General features: G+C 57.3%; 1 protein-coding gene across 14 annotated transcripts in view; it reads right to left on the reverse strand.

Moving 5' to 3' along the window:
- The window catches only part of RHOF (ras homolog family member F, filopodia associated), a 32520-nt gene that overhangs the window by 11552 nt on the left and 2571 nt on the right, over positions 1 to 18397 (reverse strand). For 9 of the 14 annotated variants that reach the window (XM_082418097.1, XM_082418102.1, XM_082418103.1 and 6 more), the window contains 7 exons: positions 16778 to 16874; positions 13263 to 13312; positions 10417 to 10586; positions 10040 to 10127; positions 2357 to 2508; positions 252 to 361; positions 30 to 164 (listed from right to left, as the gene is read on the reverse strand). In XM_082418097.1, the coding sequence (XP_082274223.1) occupies positions 30 to 164; positions 252 to 361; positions 2357 to 2508; positions 10040 to 10127; positions 10417 to 10586; positions 13263 to 13291 (684 nt within the window). In that variant the 5' untranslated portion in view covers positions 13292 to 13312; positions 16778 to 16874. Of the gene's footprint in view, positions 1 to 29; positions 165 to 251; positions 362 to 2356; positions 2509 to 10039; positions 10128 to 10416; positions 10587 to 13262; positions 13313 to 16777; positions 16875 to 16957; positions 17212 to 18049; positions 18364 to 18397 lie in introns of those variants that run through there. The other 5 variants (XM_082418096.1, XM_082418106.1, XM_082418098.1 and 2 more) reach the window with 5 other exon arrangements.

Raw genomic sequence — 18397 nt, forward strand, 5'->3', positions numbered from 1 at the left:
AGCGGGGCGGGGGAGGGGCCCTGGCCCACCTGCGTGTAGGTGATGGGCTCCAGCTGGGCCGCCCGGAGCTTGCGCAGCTGCTCCTTGTCCTTCCTCAGGTCTGTCTTGCAGCCAATGAGCACCGTAGGGATCCCACGGCAGAAGTGGGTGACCTCAGGGAACCACTGTGGAAGGAGAGGGCGGGCATCAGGGCTGGGGCCCTGTCCGTGGCCCCTCCTCCAGAGGCAGGCGGGCTGGGAGAGGGGCCTTACCTTGATGAGAACGTTGTCATAGCTGGTGGGGTTCATGACGTCATAGCAGATGAGCACGAGTTGGGTGTTCTGGTAGGACAGGGGCCGCAGCCGGTCATAATCTTCCTGCCCTGAAACCAGACAGCAGGTGGAGGTCAGGGAGGTACCACTTACTTCTCTACCTGAGTCCCCTGTCTGGGCTCAGATGGGTGAGGGGTTGGGGGTCTCCTGGGCAAGAGACTCTAGGCCTCGGTTTCCTCATCTGTAAAACAGGTGGCAGCCCACAGTCCTACACGAGATAAAAGCCATGCAGGGGCTTCCCTGGTGGTGCACTGGATAAGACTCCACGCTCCCAATGCAGGGGGCCCATGTTCGATCCCTGGTCAGGGAACTAGATCCCACATGTATGCCGCAACTAAGAGTTCACATGCCACAACAAAGGAGCCCACGTTCTGCAGCTAAGCCTACCTGCTGCAACTAAGACCCATCGCAACCAAATAAATAAATATTAAAAAAAAAAAAAAGCCACGCAGTGATCAGAGATAGGCCTGATTGCAGGGTAAGTGCTGGAAAAACTGCTCGTAATCATGCCAGTGATGATCACCCCTCCCTGCCATCCTTATCCCTGGTGCTCAGGTTAAAAGCGCAGACTCTGAAACCAAATCCGAAGTGAAGCCTCCCCTCCCTGAAGTTTCAGACCGGTGGGGTTGGGTAGGCCCAGGACACTGCAGTTAACAGTGGAGTGTGCCCCAGGGCTGAGAGGTGCATGGCCTCTGGTTGAACTTCTCCTGCCATTCCTGCCAACACTAGGAGGAGGGTGGGGGGTGCTGGAGGTGACAGACGTGCGCCCATCCAGGTCCACTCGGCACAGTGGCTGTCACCCCCGCTGCATACCAGACTCACCAGGAAGAACTGACAACTTCTGACACTTGGTCCCTCCCAGCACCAACTGAATCAGAACCCAAGGCTGGGCTTGGGCAACGGTGGGTTTGGTTTTTTTAAAAAAAACTTTTTTAGTAATTTTTTATATTGACAATTTCAAACCTACAGAAAAATTTCAACAGAGAGCACAGAACTCCCTTACTCAGATTCACCGAGGCCTTACGTTTTGCCCACTTGCTTTATCTGTATATATACACTTTGAACCACATGAGAAGGAACTGCAGACCTTCGGCTCCCCGCCCCCCCCACCCCGGGAGAGTTCCTGTGCGGTTTTTGTAAGAACAAGGACGTTCTCTCACCTACTCAGGACAAGTATGAAACTCAGAAACCAACACTGACGTTGTACTCTTCTAATCCAATCCATAGGCTGTATTCAGATTGCACCAATAATGTCCTGTAGTATTTTTTTCCCTGGTTCAGAAGCAGGCCCGGGATCACACACTGCACGTGGTTGTCATGCCCTATTTTTTTTTAAAACTACCACAGTGAGAACTGAGAGTCTTTCAGGCCCTATGGCAACCCCTGGCCACCTCTGCAGAAAGACTCAGGCGGTGACTACCTTCCAGGGAACACAGAACTCGGAGCCCAGGAATTCCTGCCCCTCCCTCTAGCCTGTGGGTGCCGGGGAGGTGCCGCCAGCCCTCTGATCCCTCCCTGCCAAAGGCCTCTCAGGACAAGCAGCCTCTCCCAAGAGCACAGACAGGCCACATCCTGCTCCCAGACCCCTGCTGATGACAGGGCACGGCTGCCATCTCCTTTCCCACTGGCCCCCCTCAGCCCAGGGATCCCTGATGGTGTGCAGTGACTGGGAACCCAGATCTAGTGATGGCTGGGCCGGGAGGACTGTCTGTGCTGTCATTCAGCCAAAGTTCCCTCAACACTGGAGAAGGGGCAAGGGGTAGTCAGGGCCCGGCAGACTCAGGCCCTCCTGCCCTCGTTACCAGAAAGCTGGAGAAATCCTTGTAAGATGGTGGGAAACCGGCCCAACATGCTATTCCAGCCCATCTCCCCTTCCCATACATGTCCCCAAACTGTCCCCTCTCCTGACCTTTGTCCACATCTTTCTGATAGGGTAGCCACTAGCCCCATGTGGCTATTTAAGTTAATTAACATTAAAAATTCAGGTTCTCCGTTGCATTGGCTACATTTCAAGTAATTAACTGCCACACGGGGCTAGTGGCTACCGTAATGGGCAGTGCGAGTGCGGAACATCTCCATCATTGCAGGAAGTTCTACTGGACGGCATGGCACCATCCTCATCCAAGCCACCGTCAGTCTTCCGTGCCACCTCCTCCCTGGTCTCCTGCTGCCCCTCAATCCATTATCCACCTGGCAGCTGGATGGATGGTGACACAAGTAAAATCACACACCTCTCCCCTCAACTGAAACACCTTCAGTGGCTCCCTACTGCCCTTTGCAGGAAATCCAAGCCTCTCCCAGTGGTCCACATGACCCTGGTGCCCACCAATCTTGACTTCATCCCCCTTCCTCCTGCCCCACTCACTCGCTGCAGTACAACCAAGGCAGCCTCCTTGCTGTTTCTCAAACCCATCAAGCTCTTGTGCCACACCTGGAATGCTTTTCCCTCATTTTTTCCCCCATTTCCTTCCCAGCATTTTATTTTTAAACATTCAGACTGACCATCCACAGTATTTCCTTTTTCAAGATAATTGCCTTCTCTCTACTACTTACTGGTAACGCCACCTTATACGTCACACTTTTTTTTTTGGCGACACCGCGCGGCTTCGGGATCTTGGTTCCCCAACCAGGAATTGAACCTGGGCCCTTGGCAGAGAAAGCCCAGAATCCTAGCCAATCATTAGGCCACTAGGGAACTCCCGTCACACTTTTTAGAGTGCCTTTGCCTATAAATGATTAAGAAACCTTTACAGGGACTTCCCTGGTGGCGCAGTGGTTAAGAATCTGCCTGCCAATGCAGGAGACACGGGTTTGAGCCCTGGTCCAGGAAGATCCCACGTGCCGCGGAGCAGCTAAGCCCGTGCACCGCAACTGCTGAGCCTGCGCTCTAGAGCCCGCGAGCCACAACTACTGAAGTCCACGTGCCTAGAGCCTGTGCTCCGCAACAAGAGAAGCCACCGCAATGAGAAGCCTGCGAACCGCAATGAAGAGTAGCCCCCGCTCGCCGCAACTAGAGGAAGCCCGCGCGCAGCAACGAAGACCCATGAAAAGAAAAAAAACAGCAAAGACCCAACGCAGCCAAAAAAAAAGAAACCTTGACAACAACCACCTGCCTGATGTGCTAGTCAAGGATCTTATGAATACTCCCATTTACATATAAAGAAACATGAGCCGTGAAGTGACCCCTCTGAGGTCACCGAATCAGAGCCAGGCCTGACTCCACATTCATTCAATTCCAAGGCCAGTGTTCCTTCTGCTGATACGCAGCAATGCTCTATTCTGCGCTGTAGGGCGCAAAAACAGGTTCTGGGCCTCTACGATATAATGACGAGCCTCAGAATTCTGGCCTCACGTACACTCTGACTCCCTTTTAGAAACACGGCAGGAGAAGACAAGCAGTTGTAAAACGGGGCTACGGTGTTCTGACGTCTCCTCCCATCTTGCCCGGCTCATTCCTCAGAGAGGCCTTCCCTCACCATGCAAAGTCCATCCACAGCCTGTACTCACACATTTATTTGTTTACCGCCTGTCTCCCCAGAAACTAAGCACCCTGAGGGCAGGGTCCGTGTCTGTCCTTAAAAATCATTCCTGGCACCGGGTAGGTGTCCAGTCACTATTGGCTGGTGGGTGGTTGAGAAGTTGTTCAACTCTTGTCAGATGCAGCAGAGACGAGGGCTGAGACATGCCACTGGGCTTCGCAATTAGGGCCTGTGCTGACTGCAACAGGCTTGATGAGGGCGGAGTCAGACTGCAGTGGGTTGAATGAGGAAGTCAGACCAAGCCTGCTCCTGGCTCAGGGCCTCTCCCTTGCTGTTCCCTCTTCTAGAAGGCTCTTCCCAGGTAACAGCATGGCTCACTCCCTCCTTTCCTTCAGGTCTCTGCAGAAATGTCACCTCTTCCAAGAGAACTTTCCAGACTGCTCTGAAACAAGAGCCTCCTTTGCAGTCTGTCCCATGACCAACTATGGTTTTATTTTTCTTCCTAACAAGTATCACTACCTGACATCACAGTTTTTTTTGTTTGTGGGGGGAGATGTCCCTCATGAGCACGTAAGACCCTGAGGACAGGCCATCTCTGTAGTGCTCACTGTTACATCACCTGGCGCACAGACAGGCTCTATAAACATTTGGGGAATGAACGAACAAACAAATGAGCCGGTGAATAAAGTGGAATAATAATCTCTATGGCTTTCAGGTTTGCAAGGGCATTTCACTTCCATCACCTGTGTTAATTTTTTTTTTTTTTTTGGCCGCACCTCGCAGCGCACAGGATCTTAGTGCCCCGAGCAGGGATCGAACCCGTGCCCCGTGAAGTGGAAGCACAATTCTTAACCACTGGACCGCCAGGGAAGTCCCACCTGTGTTAATTTAAGCAGTCACCCCCCCCCCCCAAGGAAGCTGGGCGGGCAATTTCTTCCTGTCAGGAGCCCACGTGGCTGGGGGTGGGGAGGCGGGTTTCAAGGTCACTGACGGGCTCCCTGTGAGCTGAAGCACCAACGCAGTTCCCAGCTCCAAGGTCAATTTCCTGCCCAGACGCTGTAAAAGCTCCAATCCTCCTGGGAAGCCTTCCTAATTGGGAATTAATCTCTGGACCTCAGTTTCCTCATCTGTGAAATGGATATGTGAGGAGCAGTTGAGCCTCGATAATAGTAAAAATGATTAGTATCAACAATATTTATTGGCAGTGCTCTCACTCATCACATGCCAGGCCCCATTCAAAGCCCTTTACCTGCATAGACTCATCACTCCTCACTATGATTCCTCACTACTGGCTATTGTTTTTTGTTTTGTTTTGTTTTGTTTTTGTCGAGTCACGCAGCTTGTGGAATCTTAGTTCCCCGACCAGGGATTGAACCCAGGCCCTTGCCCGTGAACGCGCGGAGTCCTAACCACTGTACCGCCAGGGAATTCCCACTACTGCTATTGTTATCCCCAATTTACAGATGCAGAAACTGAAGCACAGAGAGGTGAAGTGACTTGCCCAATGTCACACAGCCAAAGGGAAGCTTCATAAAGGACAGAAGACCATAGGTAGGACTATTGGGGTGCTTCTCTCTCAATCCACCCCAGAGGATAGGGAGCTGTCCTCACCCTACAAGCTCCAACCCTGACCCAGTGAGGAAAGGCTGCCAACAAGGGGATCTTGAGAGGGAGGGACTCTGGGAGAGGATGGGTAGCCAGCCCAGATCCCACCGCCTCTTCCCAGCTGTCTTCTTGACTTGACTGTGCCTGGCTCAGCTTTCCCCAGGAGTTCAGTGTGAGCCTCCACACAGGGACCAGGCCTGCAGACCTGGGTGCTGTTGACGTCATGTCTCCTTGGGAGGAGTGGAGTGTCCTGGACACCCCACCCCTATGAGTCAGGAGAGCCAAGCTCCACTCAGACTCATTTTCCATGATCTTGGCACCTTCCCTCTCTGGGCCTCAGTTTCCTTATCTGAAAAAGGGGGTGATAACCCTGCCCTTGATATTGGAAGTAAAGGACTTGTAGGCTAAGCAATGCTGGGCAAAGGTGTGGGCCTGCAGTTACTATTGAAATAGAAACTGAATGGGGACCTGGGTGGGGGATTCTAACCCCAGATCTTTGGACCCACGAGCTCTAGAAGGTCTCCCATCCACAAGGTGATACAATTACCCTCCCCATTTACCCACAGTGATGCCAAGACTTAAAGGGGGCAAAGTCATCTGCCCAGAGGCAAACAGGGGTCCCACTCTGGCCTCTGCAGACGGGCTTGAGAGGTTAAAAAAGCCCGAGTTATGTGCAAAAGGACACATTTGCTTCTGGAGAGGAAAGGTCTTCTGAGCCACAGCTCCCCCAGAAGCTGCCCATCTTCCTGAAGCTGGCGGTGCCGCGGGGCCTGAGGAAGTGAGGCTCACGCGAGCATTATTTCCTTTGTGGGAAGCTCTGCCATGACAGTCATCTTTCGGGGGTATGGTCTCTAAGACCTGGTGCCGGGTTGAGGAGAGGGTGTCATCGGGCCACAGTGGTCCCCAAATCGGCCAGAGGACATCCACAGGGCACGTGGTTCCCAGATCTGGCCCGGGGTGTTGGTCAGGGGAGGGGTGCAGGCAGCGTGAGAAGGGGAAGCTGCCACAAGAGGAACCTACTTTTACTAGTGCTACTGGGGCCCGCCCACCTGTGTCTCCTAACCGCGGCCTGGAGCTCAGACCACGCATGCGCCGACAGACCCGCAGCGTCAGCTCCCCCGCCTCCAGGGCTCCTGGCTCCTAGGCACACCCTCTTGTCCGTGATTCCTGTCTTAGCGACTGCTTTGCGCCCCACTTTTCCTACTGTTCCCATCTCAGGCTGGGAAGGGGACCACAGCTCCCCACCTCCCGGGGCAACTCCAGCCAGTCCTGTGGAGCCCCACCCCAAAGCCCAGCTAGCTCTGTCTCTGGTTGGTGTCTTAACATCCCACCTCGCCCCCACCTCCCCTCTCTCTGCCCAGGAAACTTCAGACTTCACCGCAGCTTCCTGCTTCTGAGGGTGTCAGGGCCGGCAGATGAGCTGCTAGGGCAACGGGTGGTCACAGCGTCCGCCCCCTTCACCTGTGCGCACTGAGAGCTCCGTCACCCCTCCATCCACCCTCCCGCCGCAGTGGTGTCTGTAACTGCTTCCGAAGGACGGAGACAAGTAGCCAGACTGTCCTCCCACGCGGACCCCTGTGGCTGAGGTCCTGGGTGTGAAGAAATTCAGCCTCTCGGGGGGGCCACCCCATCCCACAGCTCTGGGCACCACTGGTTGGCTGGAAAGATGCTCCCTTGCCCCCCCCACCTCCCACCATGGGGTCTAGCTCATCAGGTTCTAGAACCTTCTACAACAACCTTTACTAGACTTGGGGCTTCCCTGGTGGCACAGTGCTTAAGAATCTGCCTGCCAGTGCAGGGGACACGGGTTCGAGCCCTGGTCCGGGAAGATCCCACATGCCGCAGAGCAACTAAGCCCGTGCACCACAACTACTGAGCCTGCACTCTAGAGCCCACATGCCACAACTACTGAGCCCGCGTGCCACAAGTACTGAAGCCTGCACGCCTAGAGCCCGTGCTCCGCAACAGGAGAAGCCACCGCAGTGAGAAGACCGCGCACCGCAACGAAGAGTAGCCCCTGCTCGTCGCAACTAGAGAAAGCCCACGCGCAGCAACGAAGAACCAACGCAGCCAAAAATAAATAAATAAATAAGTAAATAAACAGATAGATAAATAAATAAATAAAACCACCGTTACTCATCTCTACCTGGGCCACTCCCTTCACCCTCTGTCTCTTTTTCTAGGTGATCACCTGGCCATTCTTTCTGCCACTTTCTTCGGATATCTGTCCACCCCAGAGAGAGAGACGAATCTCATCACCTTTATCACAAAGGACCTTCTCCAGGGGTGGCTCTGCACCCAGGTTTCTTCTTCGTTCATTCATTCCACAAGCCTCGCTCTGGGACAAGCACCATGCTGGGCACTGGCGTGTGGAAGAGGAATGACCCAGGCTTTCCTTCATGCTCCTCCTGACAGCGGGGCGTCCCAAGTCACAGTGGGACACCCTTGAGGGAGCAGCCACGTCTCTTCCCCCCAGAATATCCCTCCTGGGCCGTCCTGCTGACTGCGAGGCCAGTCTACTCCCCCAGGGATGCCACTGAGAGGTTCAAACCCCAGCTCTGCTTTTCTGCCGCCTGGAACAGTCCTGCTGGGAAAGCAGGGGGTGGGGGCCAGCACAGAGCTCTGCAGGCAGCGGGTTCAAAAGAATAGGCTTGGGCTGGGGCCTGGGCCTGAATGGCAGGAGGTTAAAAAATCACAATGACAACACTTATCGAGCCCTTCACAAAAGCCAGGCCCTGCGCTAAGTGCTGCATGTCACATGAATTTGATGTAATCCTCACAACTATTTTAGCCTTGATTACAGAGAAGGAAACTGAGGCCTAGGTGTCCCCACTGACACGCAGCCAGGGGAGCCGGCATCAAAGCCCAGGTCTGACTCCAAAGCATGTGGCAGGAAGTTGTGGACAGGTAATCATTGCCCCGAGTGGTCACTACTTCTGATGATTTGGGAAGGAGCTCTCCCCATCCCTCCCACAGTAGCTCTTAGGGAAAATCATTCCTTATACCAAGTAGAAGCTTTCCAGAACCTCTACAGGACAATCTACACTGATAAGTTCTTTGAGCATCTTTCTCTGGGTGAGGCCAGAAAGACCAGAAGTGATCCCTACTCTGGGTCCGATGAGGGAGGCTGCGGTGAAGCCCTGAGGGCAGAGGAAGGAAGGGAGAGTGAAATCTTCCCTCTGACTCGCCCTGCCCCACCAGCACTCTACCCACAAAGTGGGGTTAATGAACCTGCCCCTACCTGGGTCCCGGACAGGAAACATGTGAAACTAAAAGTGTCCCAGACACACCATGATTTGTACTGCTCTTGTGGCCACACCCTTGGGAATTCCTCAGACGCCTTTGGCTTTCCCAGTTCAAGGGGCTGGAGGCATGGCCCTGTTCTGGGGGCAGCCCTGCAGGGCCCTCATCCAACAAGAGAGGGTCCTTAGAGGCCACTATAGGGGGGACACACCCATATGGCAAAGTCAGGAATGGAGGAGGGGCCTGGGGCTGGGAGAGCCCCTTTCCTGAACCTCTCCAGGGTGGAATGAGAGATGTTACTGACAGCCTTATGGAGCGGTGGGGAGGAGAGGGGTGGTCCTGGATTTTGGCCCTATCCAAGGCCAGTTGGAAGACTTCACCTGATACATACAAGGCTTGGCCAACAGGGGAAGGGACACCTGATGACATAGTTCCCTGCAAATCACTAAACACTGAGTCACAGAGGCTGGGTGAGGCCCCGGCTGGGATCCTGACCTTTGCTCCCCAAAGTTGATTCAGCCCAGAGGGGAGTCAGGGCAGGATGGAAGCTCCCCAAGGGTACCAGTACCAGCAGTGTTACCCAGATCCTCCCGTTGGCTGTGCTCCTCCACCCAGCACCCAACAATAGGAACGCGGATGACTGTGACGCAATTAGCATAAATACACTTGCCTTAGGAGCTGCAGGTGGCAGAGAGAACCTTATTTTGGACCTACATTCCCTAGAGCTCTGTTCCTTCTTCAGTGCCAGGAAGAAACAGAACTGTAGCCACAGAATCCTAGAACCACAGGCTCAAAATTATAGACCATAGAATTCAGAGTCATGCACCATAGTCCATGGAATTCCAGAAACATGAGACTCATAATGTGTAGCTCCAGGGCCCTAGAGCCTCAGGACTGTTGGCCACAGAATCCTGGAGTCACAGGCTCTGATCTGTAACCCAAAGTATTCTAGAACATAGGACCCAGAAATGCAGCCCACTGAACCCTAGCACCAGGGGACTCAAATCTGCAGCCCACGGAATCCTAAGAGACCACAGCATGTAACACACGAAATCCTGGAACCATGATAAGCAGAAGCAAAGCCCACGGTTTTCTAGAACCATAGGAGAGGAAGGAACCCGTGAGCCCTCAGAACATCAGCGCTAGGAGGGTGGCTCAGGAACTCACCTCTTCCAAATACCCTCCTTTTACAGATGGGGCGACTCTGTCGGCCTCCAGCACCACCCAGTCAGGCGGTGGTCAACCGGTTCCCAGCCAGCGCCCCTCCGCGGCCTCCAGGAGTGACGGGATGTCAGGGCCCGGGAGAGGCAGAAGGGCGGGCGGGGATGCCCGGCGGGGGATGCCCCTCAGGGGAAACCCTCCTGGCGGTCCCTAGGACCCTCGCCGCGTAGGCGCACTCACCGGCGGTGTCGTATAAGTTCAGGGTCACCTCCTTGCTGCCCACGGTCACGCTGGCCGTGTACTTCTCGAACACGGATGGGGCGTAGTGCTGTCGGAGAACGGGCAGGGTTGGTTCTTAAGGGGTGCGGCGGGGACCCAGGGTCCGACTGGATCCCCACCCCCACCTTCACCCCATCCGGCTCAGCCCCTCTCACTCTGCTGGGCTCTGGAATTCCCGAGGGGGCGCCCCGGGGTGACGGCCGCCTCTCCGTGCGCAGGACGCCAGGGACCTGGGGTCCGGGCTCGGGGCGCAGGCTGAGGTCCGTCCCTTACTCCCAGTGGTCCCAAGCCCGTCTCCCCCGCCCCCAGCCTGCCTCCAGCCCCCCGGCGGGCCTCACCTCGGGGAAGGACCCCTGGCTGTACACCATGAGCAGCGAGGTCTTGCCGCAGCCGCCGTCGCCCACAATCACGATTTTCAGCTCCTTCTTGCCCGGGCCCGGGGCGGCAGTCGGGGCTGGGGCCCCAGGGTTGTCCATAGCCAGGAGCAGGCAGCACTGGCGGCGGCGCCCTGAGGAGAGCGCTACGGTTGAGCGATCCGGGGCGGGGCGGGCCCCAGGGCGGGGCTAAGAGAAGCCCCGCCCTCGGACCCGGCACCTCCTCCGCCAGGCAGCCAGCCTGGTCGACCTCCCAGCTTATTTCCTTCCTGCTAGGCTCTCGGCCCAGAGTCTTCACCTCTCATTCCCAGGGAAACTGAGGCAACTGAGAAACGGAGTGCTCAGCGGCAAGCGCAGCTCCCATCTCCTCTCCTGCGAGTCACGGCGCCCCCCACGCCCCAACCGGCAAGATCTGATAGTTTCCGCCCCTTCCCGCCTGGCACCCTTGATTGGCAGTCTCTGTCTTCGGGCAGGGACCCTCTGATTGGCCGACTCGGCCTCCTCCATCGGGCAGGGTCTCTTTGATTGGCGGACTGCCCCCCAGCCCTCGGGTTCGAGGAGCCTTGGTCTCAAGCTCTGGGAAAAGCCCCCCAGCTTCGCCCCGCCCCAACTATGTGGTCTCGGGGAAGTCCACTCTGACCTCAGTTTCCCCCCCCCCAGAAAGTAGCATCGGTGGTGCCAGTTAAGATCCCGGCATAGGGGGTCCTCTCTGCCCACGTGGTCTGGCCCTGTGGGAGTGAGCCTGTGTGTGGGTTGGGGAATAGCGTTTCCGCTTACCTATCACCCCACCTCCCGAAGGTGGAAGTCTGGCGCCCTCTGCCGGGCGACGGCCTCGGCGCGGCGAGTTTGGGAACAGGTGAGTGGCCCCAGAACCCTTTCGAGGGTTGGCCCCAAACCAAGCGGTCGAGAACCTCTTTCTAGCAAGGCCCAGAGGCGTGTGAACCAAGCAAGACGCCGTCGAGAAGGGGAAGGGGAAGGTCAGGGTAAATCTAGTTGAGATAAGCTGGGCCCCCTTCCGTCCACTTTGGAGACTGATAAGCCTGCTCCCACCAAGAAATTTGTGTTCTCCAGCCAGCAGCCACATATCCTTCATCCCAACCTTTCTCCTCAACCCCCTCACCCAAACTGCTATTTATTGAGCATTCACTCTGGCCAGGTACTATCAGGGCGGCTGGGTGAAACCCCTGCCTCCCACCCCTTCCCTCCCTTGGACTGTCTTTTGCACAAACCAGGCCAGTGGTCAGGAGTGGCAGAGGGACCCCCAGGAGCAGGCATGTACCAGGCAGGCACTGAGACATGGCTAGGTGAGAGAGCAGAATCTTTCCCAGCTGGGGTAGGACATCTGAAAGTTTCCTCAGAGAAGGGCTGGCAGGATTCAGGATCTTCTTGCCCTCACCCCACCCAGAAGATTCCCCATTTTCAGGTTCTCAGCAAGGATCAGGTAAACTTTACTTCGGAAAGGAAATCGCCAACCCCGCAATACCATAAATGCCAGGTCAACGTTTTCAGAAAATGCAAGGCATAATCTGACCACCAGATGGCAGCAGAGACTGCCCCCCAGAAGCCCCCAAAGAGCCCAGAGCTGGGAAGAGAAGACCCAGCTCCAGGTTCTTAGGTGGAAAGCCCTACCCTGTCACCGGGCCAGAGGGCATCTGCTGGGTCAAGCACCCCTAGACAAATTTACAGCAATTCATTCATTCCTTCTTTGCAGCACACGTTTATTGAGAGGCAATTGTGTTCCTGCCTCTGAGGAGGAACTCAGTCCTGGGGGAAGCAGTCTAAAGGAGTCTGCAAGATGAGAACAATTCAGACACTGGAGCCCCTGTGGGGTTCAGAGAAGGTTGAGAGCTGGGCAACACATGAACTAAGCTTGGCAGTGCTGGCAGGAAGGGCCAGTGGAAGTAGGATGGGTACCCAGCCTGAGTAAATGCATGGTGGCTGGAAACCCCATCAGGTTTGGCAGTGGCTGGGGCGTGAGGAGGGAGGCCAGACATGGTTGTCAAGGTGATGAGGGTTAGATCACAGAGGCCTGGCTACTGGGCTCAAGATGGGTGTCAGACAGGCTCTGAACAGGAGAGGAGCCCAGCCAAAGCTCTTTCCGGTGACCAGGGGGGAGCTGTGATTGGTTGGTGAGGACAGGGCTGGGGCCATCTCTGCACAGTGGCAGCCTGGGGCTGGCAGGAGAGGAGGGGGAGGAAGCCATCACTCAGGGAGAGGGAGGATGGAAGAGGGCTTTGAGGGAGGGGAGGACCACTTACCTTTGAGCCAGGCACAGGCCTGACCTCACATCAGGTACGCTGAAGCTCAGGAGTGACTGGGAGAGTAAGACTACCTCATCTGGGAAGGGCCTTGAGAGAATTCACTTAGAAGGGTCAGCCCACTCTGAGCAAACTGTGGAAACTGCTCCAGCCCGTAGGGAGAGGGCACTTGACTTTCCTCAAAATCCTCAGACCTCGGTTTCCACCTTTTCTGTCTAACCAATGGATTTCAACTTATAACAGAAAAAATGACTTACACGAAAGCAGGTCTTCCCAGGCTGGCCCAGGTCCAGGCAGGACAGCTGACACTGGCCCCAGCCTGCCCACCCACCCCTGCCTGGCCGAGAGGCTGGCACAGAGCCCCAGCCTCACCCGGCCTGGAGCGTGTTTGATTTGGACCTGGCTCCAGTGGTGGTGTAGGGGATGGATCTGGAGCTAAAAATACCCAGCAGCCAGGCCAGCTGCTCGGAGCTTCCTTAGAGGTGCTGGGCCAGGGCAGGCCAGCTGAGGCACTGGGAACACACACAGGCCCGGGGAGCCCTACTCCCTTACCTGCAAAATGTTCCGAGGACCCGTGCCATTCTTCTGTTCACCAGGAATTCCTGGAGAGATTTAGGAGGATAAGAAAAAATTCTTTAAACTGGTTCTTCCCACAAAGCTGTTGACACTCACATCTAGGCCTGGGATCTAGTGAGGCAAACTGATCACAAGAGAGAAGTAGGGCCAGATCCACTTCTGTCTTGTCAGGGCAAGGTTTGGCCAGCACAGGTCAGGATGGGGATGTTAACAACAATGCTAATAGCTTCCACTTCCCTGGCGCCCCAGCACACTCTGGGAGGTCACTACACACCTGAGGGGTCATCCACCCCACGTGAGACAGAAGTAACTGACCATCCTCTGAGGTCCCAGGGATGGGAGGTGGCCCAGCGCAGCCTGGGGGATCAAGGCTGTCTATCCCTGTCCCAGGACTCTCTCCAGGCTCAACATCTGGTGGTGGGGTCAGGGGAGTCACCGCCGGAGTACAAAGAGATACCTCCACAAAGCCAGACTCAGAGACAGGTCAAGGGTTATCTGCCAACCTCCTCCTCCTGGTTCACAGGGGAGACCACGACTCCTGGAGGGGTAGGAGCTCGTCGAGGTCACTGGCCAGATGGAGACGGCACTGGACGCAGGCAGCCTCTGAGATGGCGGGGTGCCCATCTCCACAGTCCAGGCAGAGGTTGTTTCCACCCAGGGGGTCCAGAAGGTCGTACTCCACGCCTGGGCTCTCGGCCAATGGGCCGGAAGGGGCGGGGCCCTGGCGTCCAGTAGGAAGGCAGGTCCGGCCGCCCTTCCGCTGGCGTGGCCCTCTCCAGGCAGGCTCCACCGGCTGGGCGCCAGGAGCAGCCCCGCCCCGAGCTTGCTGGGTGACCGGTGGGTGGAGCCACCCTCTCGGCAGAGGAAGCAGTCTGAGGACTGATAGGCTGCCCCGCCCCTCCCTTCACCTAGGAGGTACTGGCGTGCCAGACAAAGAAATTAGAGTGGGTGAAAAAGAAAAGGAAGCGGGAAGGGGTACGATCCTTCCAGGTCATCGGCACACCTCTCCCTTCCAAGAATCACACCCGGACCACAGTGGAGCACCTCACTGTTCCCTAATTGGTCCGAGGGCGGGAGCAGAGGAACCGGCTGTAACCCTCCAAGCTGCTGCTGAAGGAAAAGGTTTAAATCAATTATTTAACTATCCAATGCCCACGGGAGGTAAAGACCCCAGCCCCGTGGAGCCCCAAGGACTCTATCAGAAGGGATGCAGGACACTCTCAGGGAGCAGAAAGGTCACCTGAGAATTCAGGGAGTTGAATGAACTCATCAATGGCAGAGCCGAATTTAAACCTCCGGATTGGGGCAGACTGTGGAAAGAGGGAAAGGCTCATACGATACTAATAATGTGAGCCTCGCCAACTTTTACAAAGTGCTCACCCTGGGTAGGGGGAAGGGAGTCTGGTGCCAGGTGTGGTCGGCTGCACCCCCCTTTGCCCCCAGCAAAAGACAGCATGGACCAAATCCAGCTTATCTGGAGACCCTCATGGCGCCAAGGCATGGCAGCCAGAAGGAGCTAAGAGTACCACGCTGGTTACTTTCAACCAAATAGCTTTCCCAGCTCCCAGGCAGTGACGCCAGCAGACAGCTAGCACGGGCAGGAGCCCAGAATAACCCAGCAGCTGGGGCGAGGGGGTGCCATGGACACAGGTGCTGGGCTGGAAGACACCTGGAATCTCATCCTGACTGCCGGTGGTGACCTCCTGACCTTGGGTGAGTCACGTTACTCTCCGGGTGGGGGGCACCCCCCAAACCATGACCCATCATGGAACAGCCTGTGAACTTTAAGAAAGGCCACCATCCCACCTCACACACTGGAGTAAAAATGGAGCTGGCGCCCATCCTGCAGAATGTCAGCCTTCCCCTTTGCCCTGAGGCTGTGCCACGTGCTACGAGGTGGGCTGCTGGGGGAGGAGCTCTCAGACAGCCCAGCACCACTCCCCGCAGCCACCTCCGAAGGGGGGCCAACTAGTGTGAAGCCTGTGAGGCCGGCCCCCTTAATCGCACTTAATCCGCCCTCCACCCTTTACGGCAAGGCTTCATTATCATCACTTTACACAGGAGGCTCGCCCAAGGTCAACCAGCACAGGGGAGAGTCAAGCCCACAGCTGCCTGCCTTAGAGCCTCCCTCGATTAAGCACCAACACGCCCCCAACAAAGCCTCTGGGTCAAACCCTACGGCTCCCCCAGTCCTCACTCCAGCCCGCAAGCTGAGGGATGGGATAAAAGTGAGCAGAGCCTATCAGACCCGGAAGTCAAGTCTGGGCCCGAACAAGGGAGGCGGCGCAATCAGCAGCACCTGGACCCAAATGGCTCATCAAAGTAATCGCAAACTAGAGATCATATGGGGGAGGGGTCAGAGCAAGGGCCGCACTGTCTCCAGCTGCGGAGCTTCCTGGAGATAAAGAGAATGGGACACTGCATGCTGTCAGCTTGCGTGAGAATAAGCAGAGAGCTGCCATCACTACGAAGCGACACCTCCGCACCTAGAAATAGGTCGGGGTTCCAAGCGCACATGCTTGGGTCCTCACAACACCCCAGGTGTAACCTGGCCCAAAGGTTCTCAAAATGTCTCCACAAGGCAGCATCAGCATCACCTGGGAACTTGTTAGAAATGCAAGTTCTCAGGCCCCACCTACTGAATCAGAAACTCAAGGACCGGGCCTCGGAGTCGATTCTAATGAGCCACCCGTGTGATTCGGCTGCACACTCAACTTTGACAATCTGTGCAGATGGTGAAACTGGGGCTGAGGGTCTATGCTGCTTACGCAAGGTCACAGCAGGTAAAATGGCTAGCCAGGTTTCAAATCCGGGTTTGTCCAGTTCTACAAACAGGACTTTTTCTTTTTTTTGGTTGGGTGGGGGGGCCCTGGGTGAGGTGTAATCGTGGGAATTCCCTGGAAGGGGAAGAGTCAAGAAACCTCTTTCTTAAAGAAAGCTGGCCCAGATCTCAGGTCTTTCTGTTCTTCACCTCCCTAGCAGCCAGACATCAGAGGGGAAGAGGCCAGCTCACACAGTCACCCCACACGCCCCCAGCGGGGGCCGGAAGGGAGGGCCAGGGCTGGGCCCGGTTTCCTGGCAGCTGCCTGTGTCTTTCAGAAGAGGCATCCAGGGCACTCCACCCACCAAACAACACACAACTGGGAAATACTGGGTTGGCCAAAAAGTTCGTTCGGGCTTTTGTAAGATGTTATGGAAAGACCCGAACGAACTTTTGAGCCAACCTAATACATGCAAGTGCAGCCTCTCCTATGCTGTTAAATATGACAAAGAATTGCACGCCCCAAACTCCTGACAACGGAAGCTGACAGGCGGGGATGGATGGACCAAGCAGGCCCAGCAGGCAGCCGATTTCACACACAGTCCCACACATCTGTGTGGGGGAAGGGCTGCAGAACCAGACTAGCAGGTTTGGGGTGCCCGCCCTCCCTGGGCTCCAGGCCAAAGCCCCCCAAATCTCTCTCGCAGGCTGGGAAAGGGCTCACACCTACCTTAGTGGGAGGACTGTCAGAGTCAAACTAGGCCTGCTTCTGTCCAAAGGAGGACGGTCCACTCTGGGGGTACCGAGCCCCTTCTCCGGTCATGATCCTGGGGGGAAAAATCGGAGGGTGTTTTAGGGCGTCGATGGCCACAAACCGGACACGGTCTCCATGAGGGAAGGGGAGCCTTACAAATGCCGCTCCCCCCTTCCCAGCTGCCAAGGCGGCCCTCACTCCAGAATGAATAGGAGGGGGGTGTGGATGAATCACTAAGGTTCAGCCCGGGCGCAGAGCAGCAGGCGGCGGCTCATCTGCATTTCCAAAGGCCCGCCCCGTCCGCATCCCCTCCCCCAGGAAGGGCCGGAGACGCGAGGGTTTACCCCAGAGCCCTCCGCCTCTGGGGATCCCGGGGAAGGCCCGCTCGGCTTTCCCAGGCCCCAAACCCCACCCCACCCTCCAGAGCGCCGGCTGGCCGGCTGTGCCTGGACGGCCACCTAGGGACGTCGGTGGCCTGCGTGAGGGCCTCACGCCCCAAGTGGGGACAAAAGGGGCCCACCCGCCCCTCGGGCTCGGCTATCAAAGGGCGGTTGGAAGCCGGACGTGGGTGCCGAGGCTCGGGGTGGGCAGCAGAGACGGCCTGGTATCAGGGCCGGGCTGCGGGGAAGAAGTCCGCGGCCTCTGGAGGAGCCGGTCGGGGTCAGGAGGCGGCCTCGAGGCCCCGACTGGCCCCGTGGCCCTTTGCTACTGGCTCCCGCGCGGGAGGGAAGAGAAAAGACCCCGCGGCCGCGCCGGCCTCCTCGTGCCCGCGGGGGCCCCCAGGTCGGGAGCGGGGTCCGAGGGGGCTGCGGAACCCGCGCTCTTCGTCGAGGCTTCTCCGGGCCAGGGGCGTCCCCGCAGGCGGAGGCCTGGAACGCGGGCGGCGCCGCAGCGGCCTCCCCTCCCCCCACCCCCGGCCCCGCCGCCTCCTTCCCTCCTCCCGCCTGGCGCGCGGCGGCCGCCACCGCCCGAGCCGCGGGCGGCGCGCGAAATGGCGCCCGTCTGACCGCCTCGCCCGGCGGAGGCGAGCGCGAGAGCCAAGGCGCGCGACGCCCCCAGGCCCGCGGCCCCCAAAACGGCCTCCGTGACCACGCCTCGACCCGGGGCGCTGTGCCCTGCGGGCTCTCGGGGCCCGGCCCGGCCGAGGGGCCACCGCCTGCTCCGGGCTCCCAACAACAACCGGGAAAGGAGGGAGGAAGGAAGAGAGCGGCCGCCATTAGCCACCCGCAGTCCCGCCCTGGCTCTTGCCCCGGCCTCGGCCTCGGCCCCGGCCCCGGCCCAGCCGGCGGCTCTGCTCTGAACCTGAAAATAAAACTCGTGTTTGGGAGGGAGGAGCGAGCGCGGCCGGGAGCACAGGCAGCGCTCGGGCTGCAGGCGGGTGAGATGCTGCGTCATGGTGCCAATATGGACGCCGGCCTTTTGTCCTTTTTTGCTCAGGAAGCGCAGGCGCACCCCGGAGCCCCGAAAAGCCGGCTTCGGAGGGCGAGACCCCCACAATCAAAAGGGAAAGAGGCCCCAGGCCCGGAAGGAGAGGTTTCCTCGGCTTTTGTGCCCCCCTTCCCCAAAGCACTTCAATTTCTTCTCCCACCAAGGCTC

Source organism: Balaenoptera physalus, assembly GCF_965194825.1.
Source record: "Balaenoptera physalus genome assembly, chromosome: 12".
Taxonomy (NCBI): domain Eukaryota; kingdom Metazoa; phylum Chordata; class Mammalia; order Artiodactyla; family Balaenopteridae; genus Balaenoptera; species Balaenoptera physalus.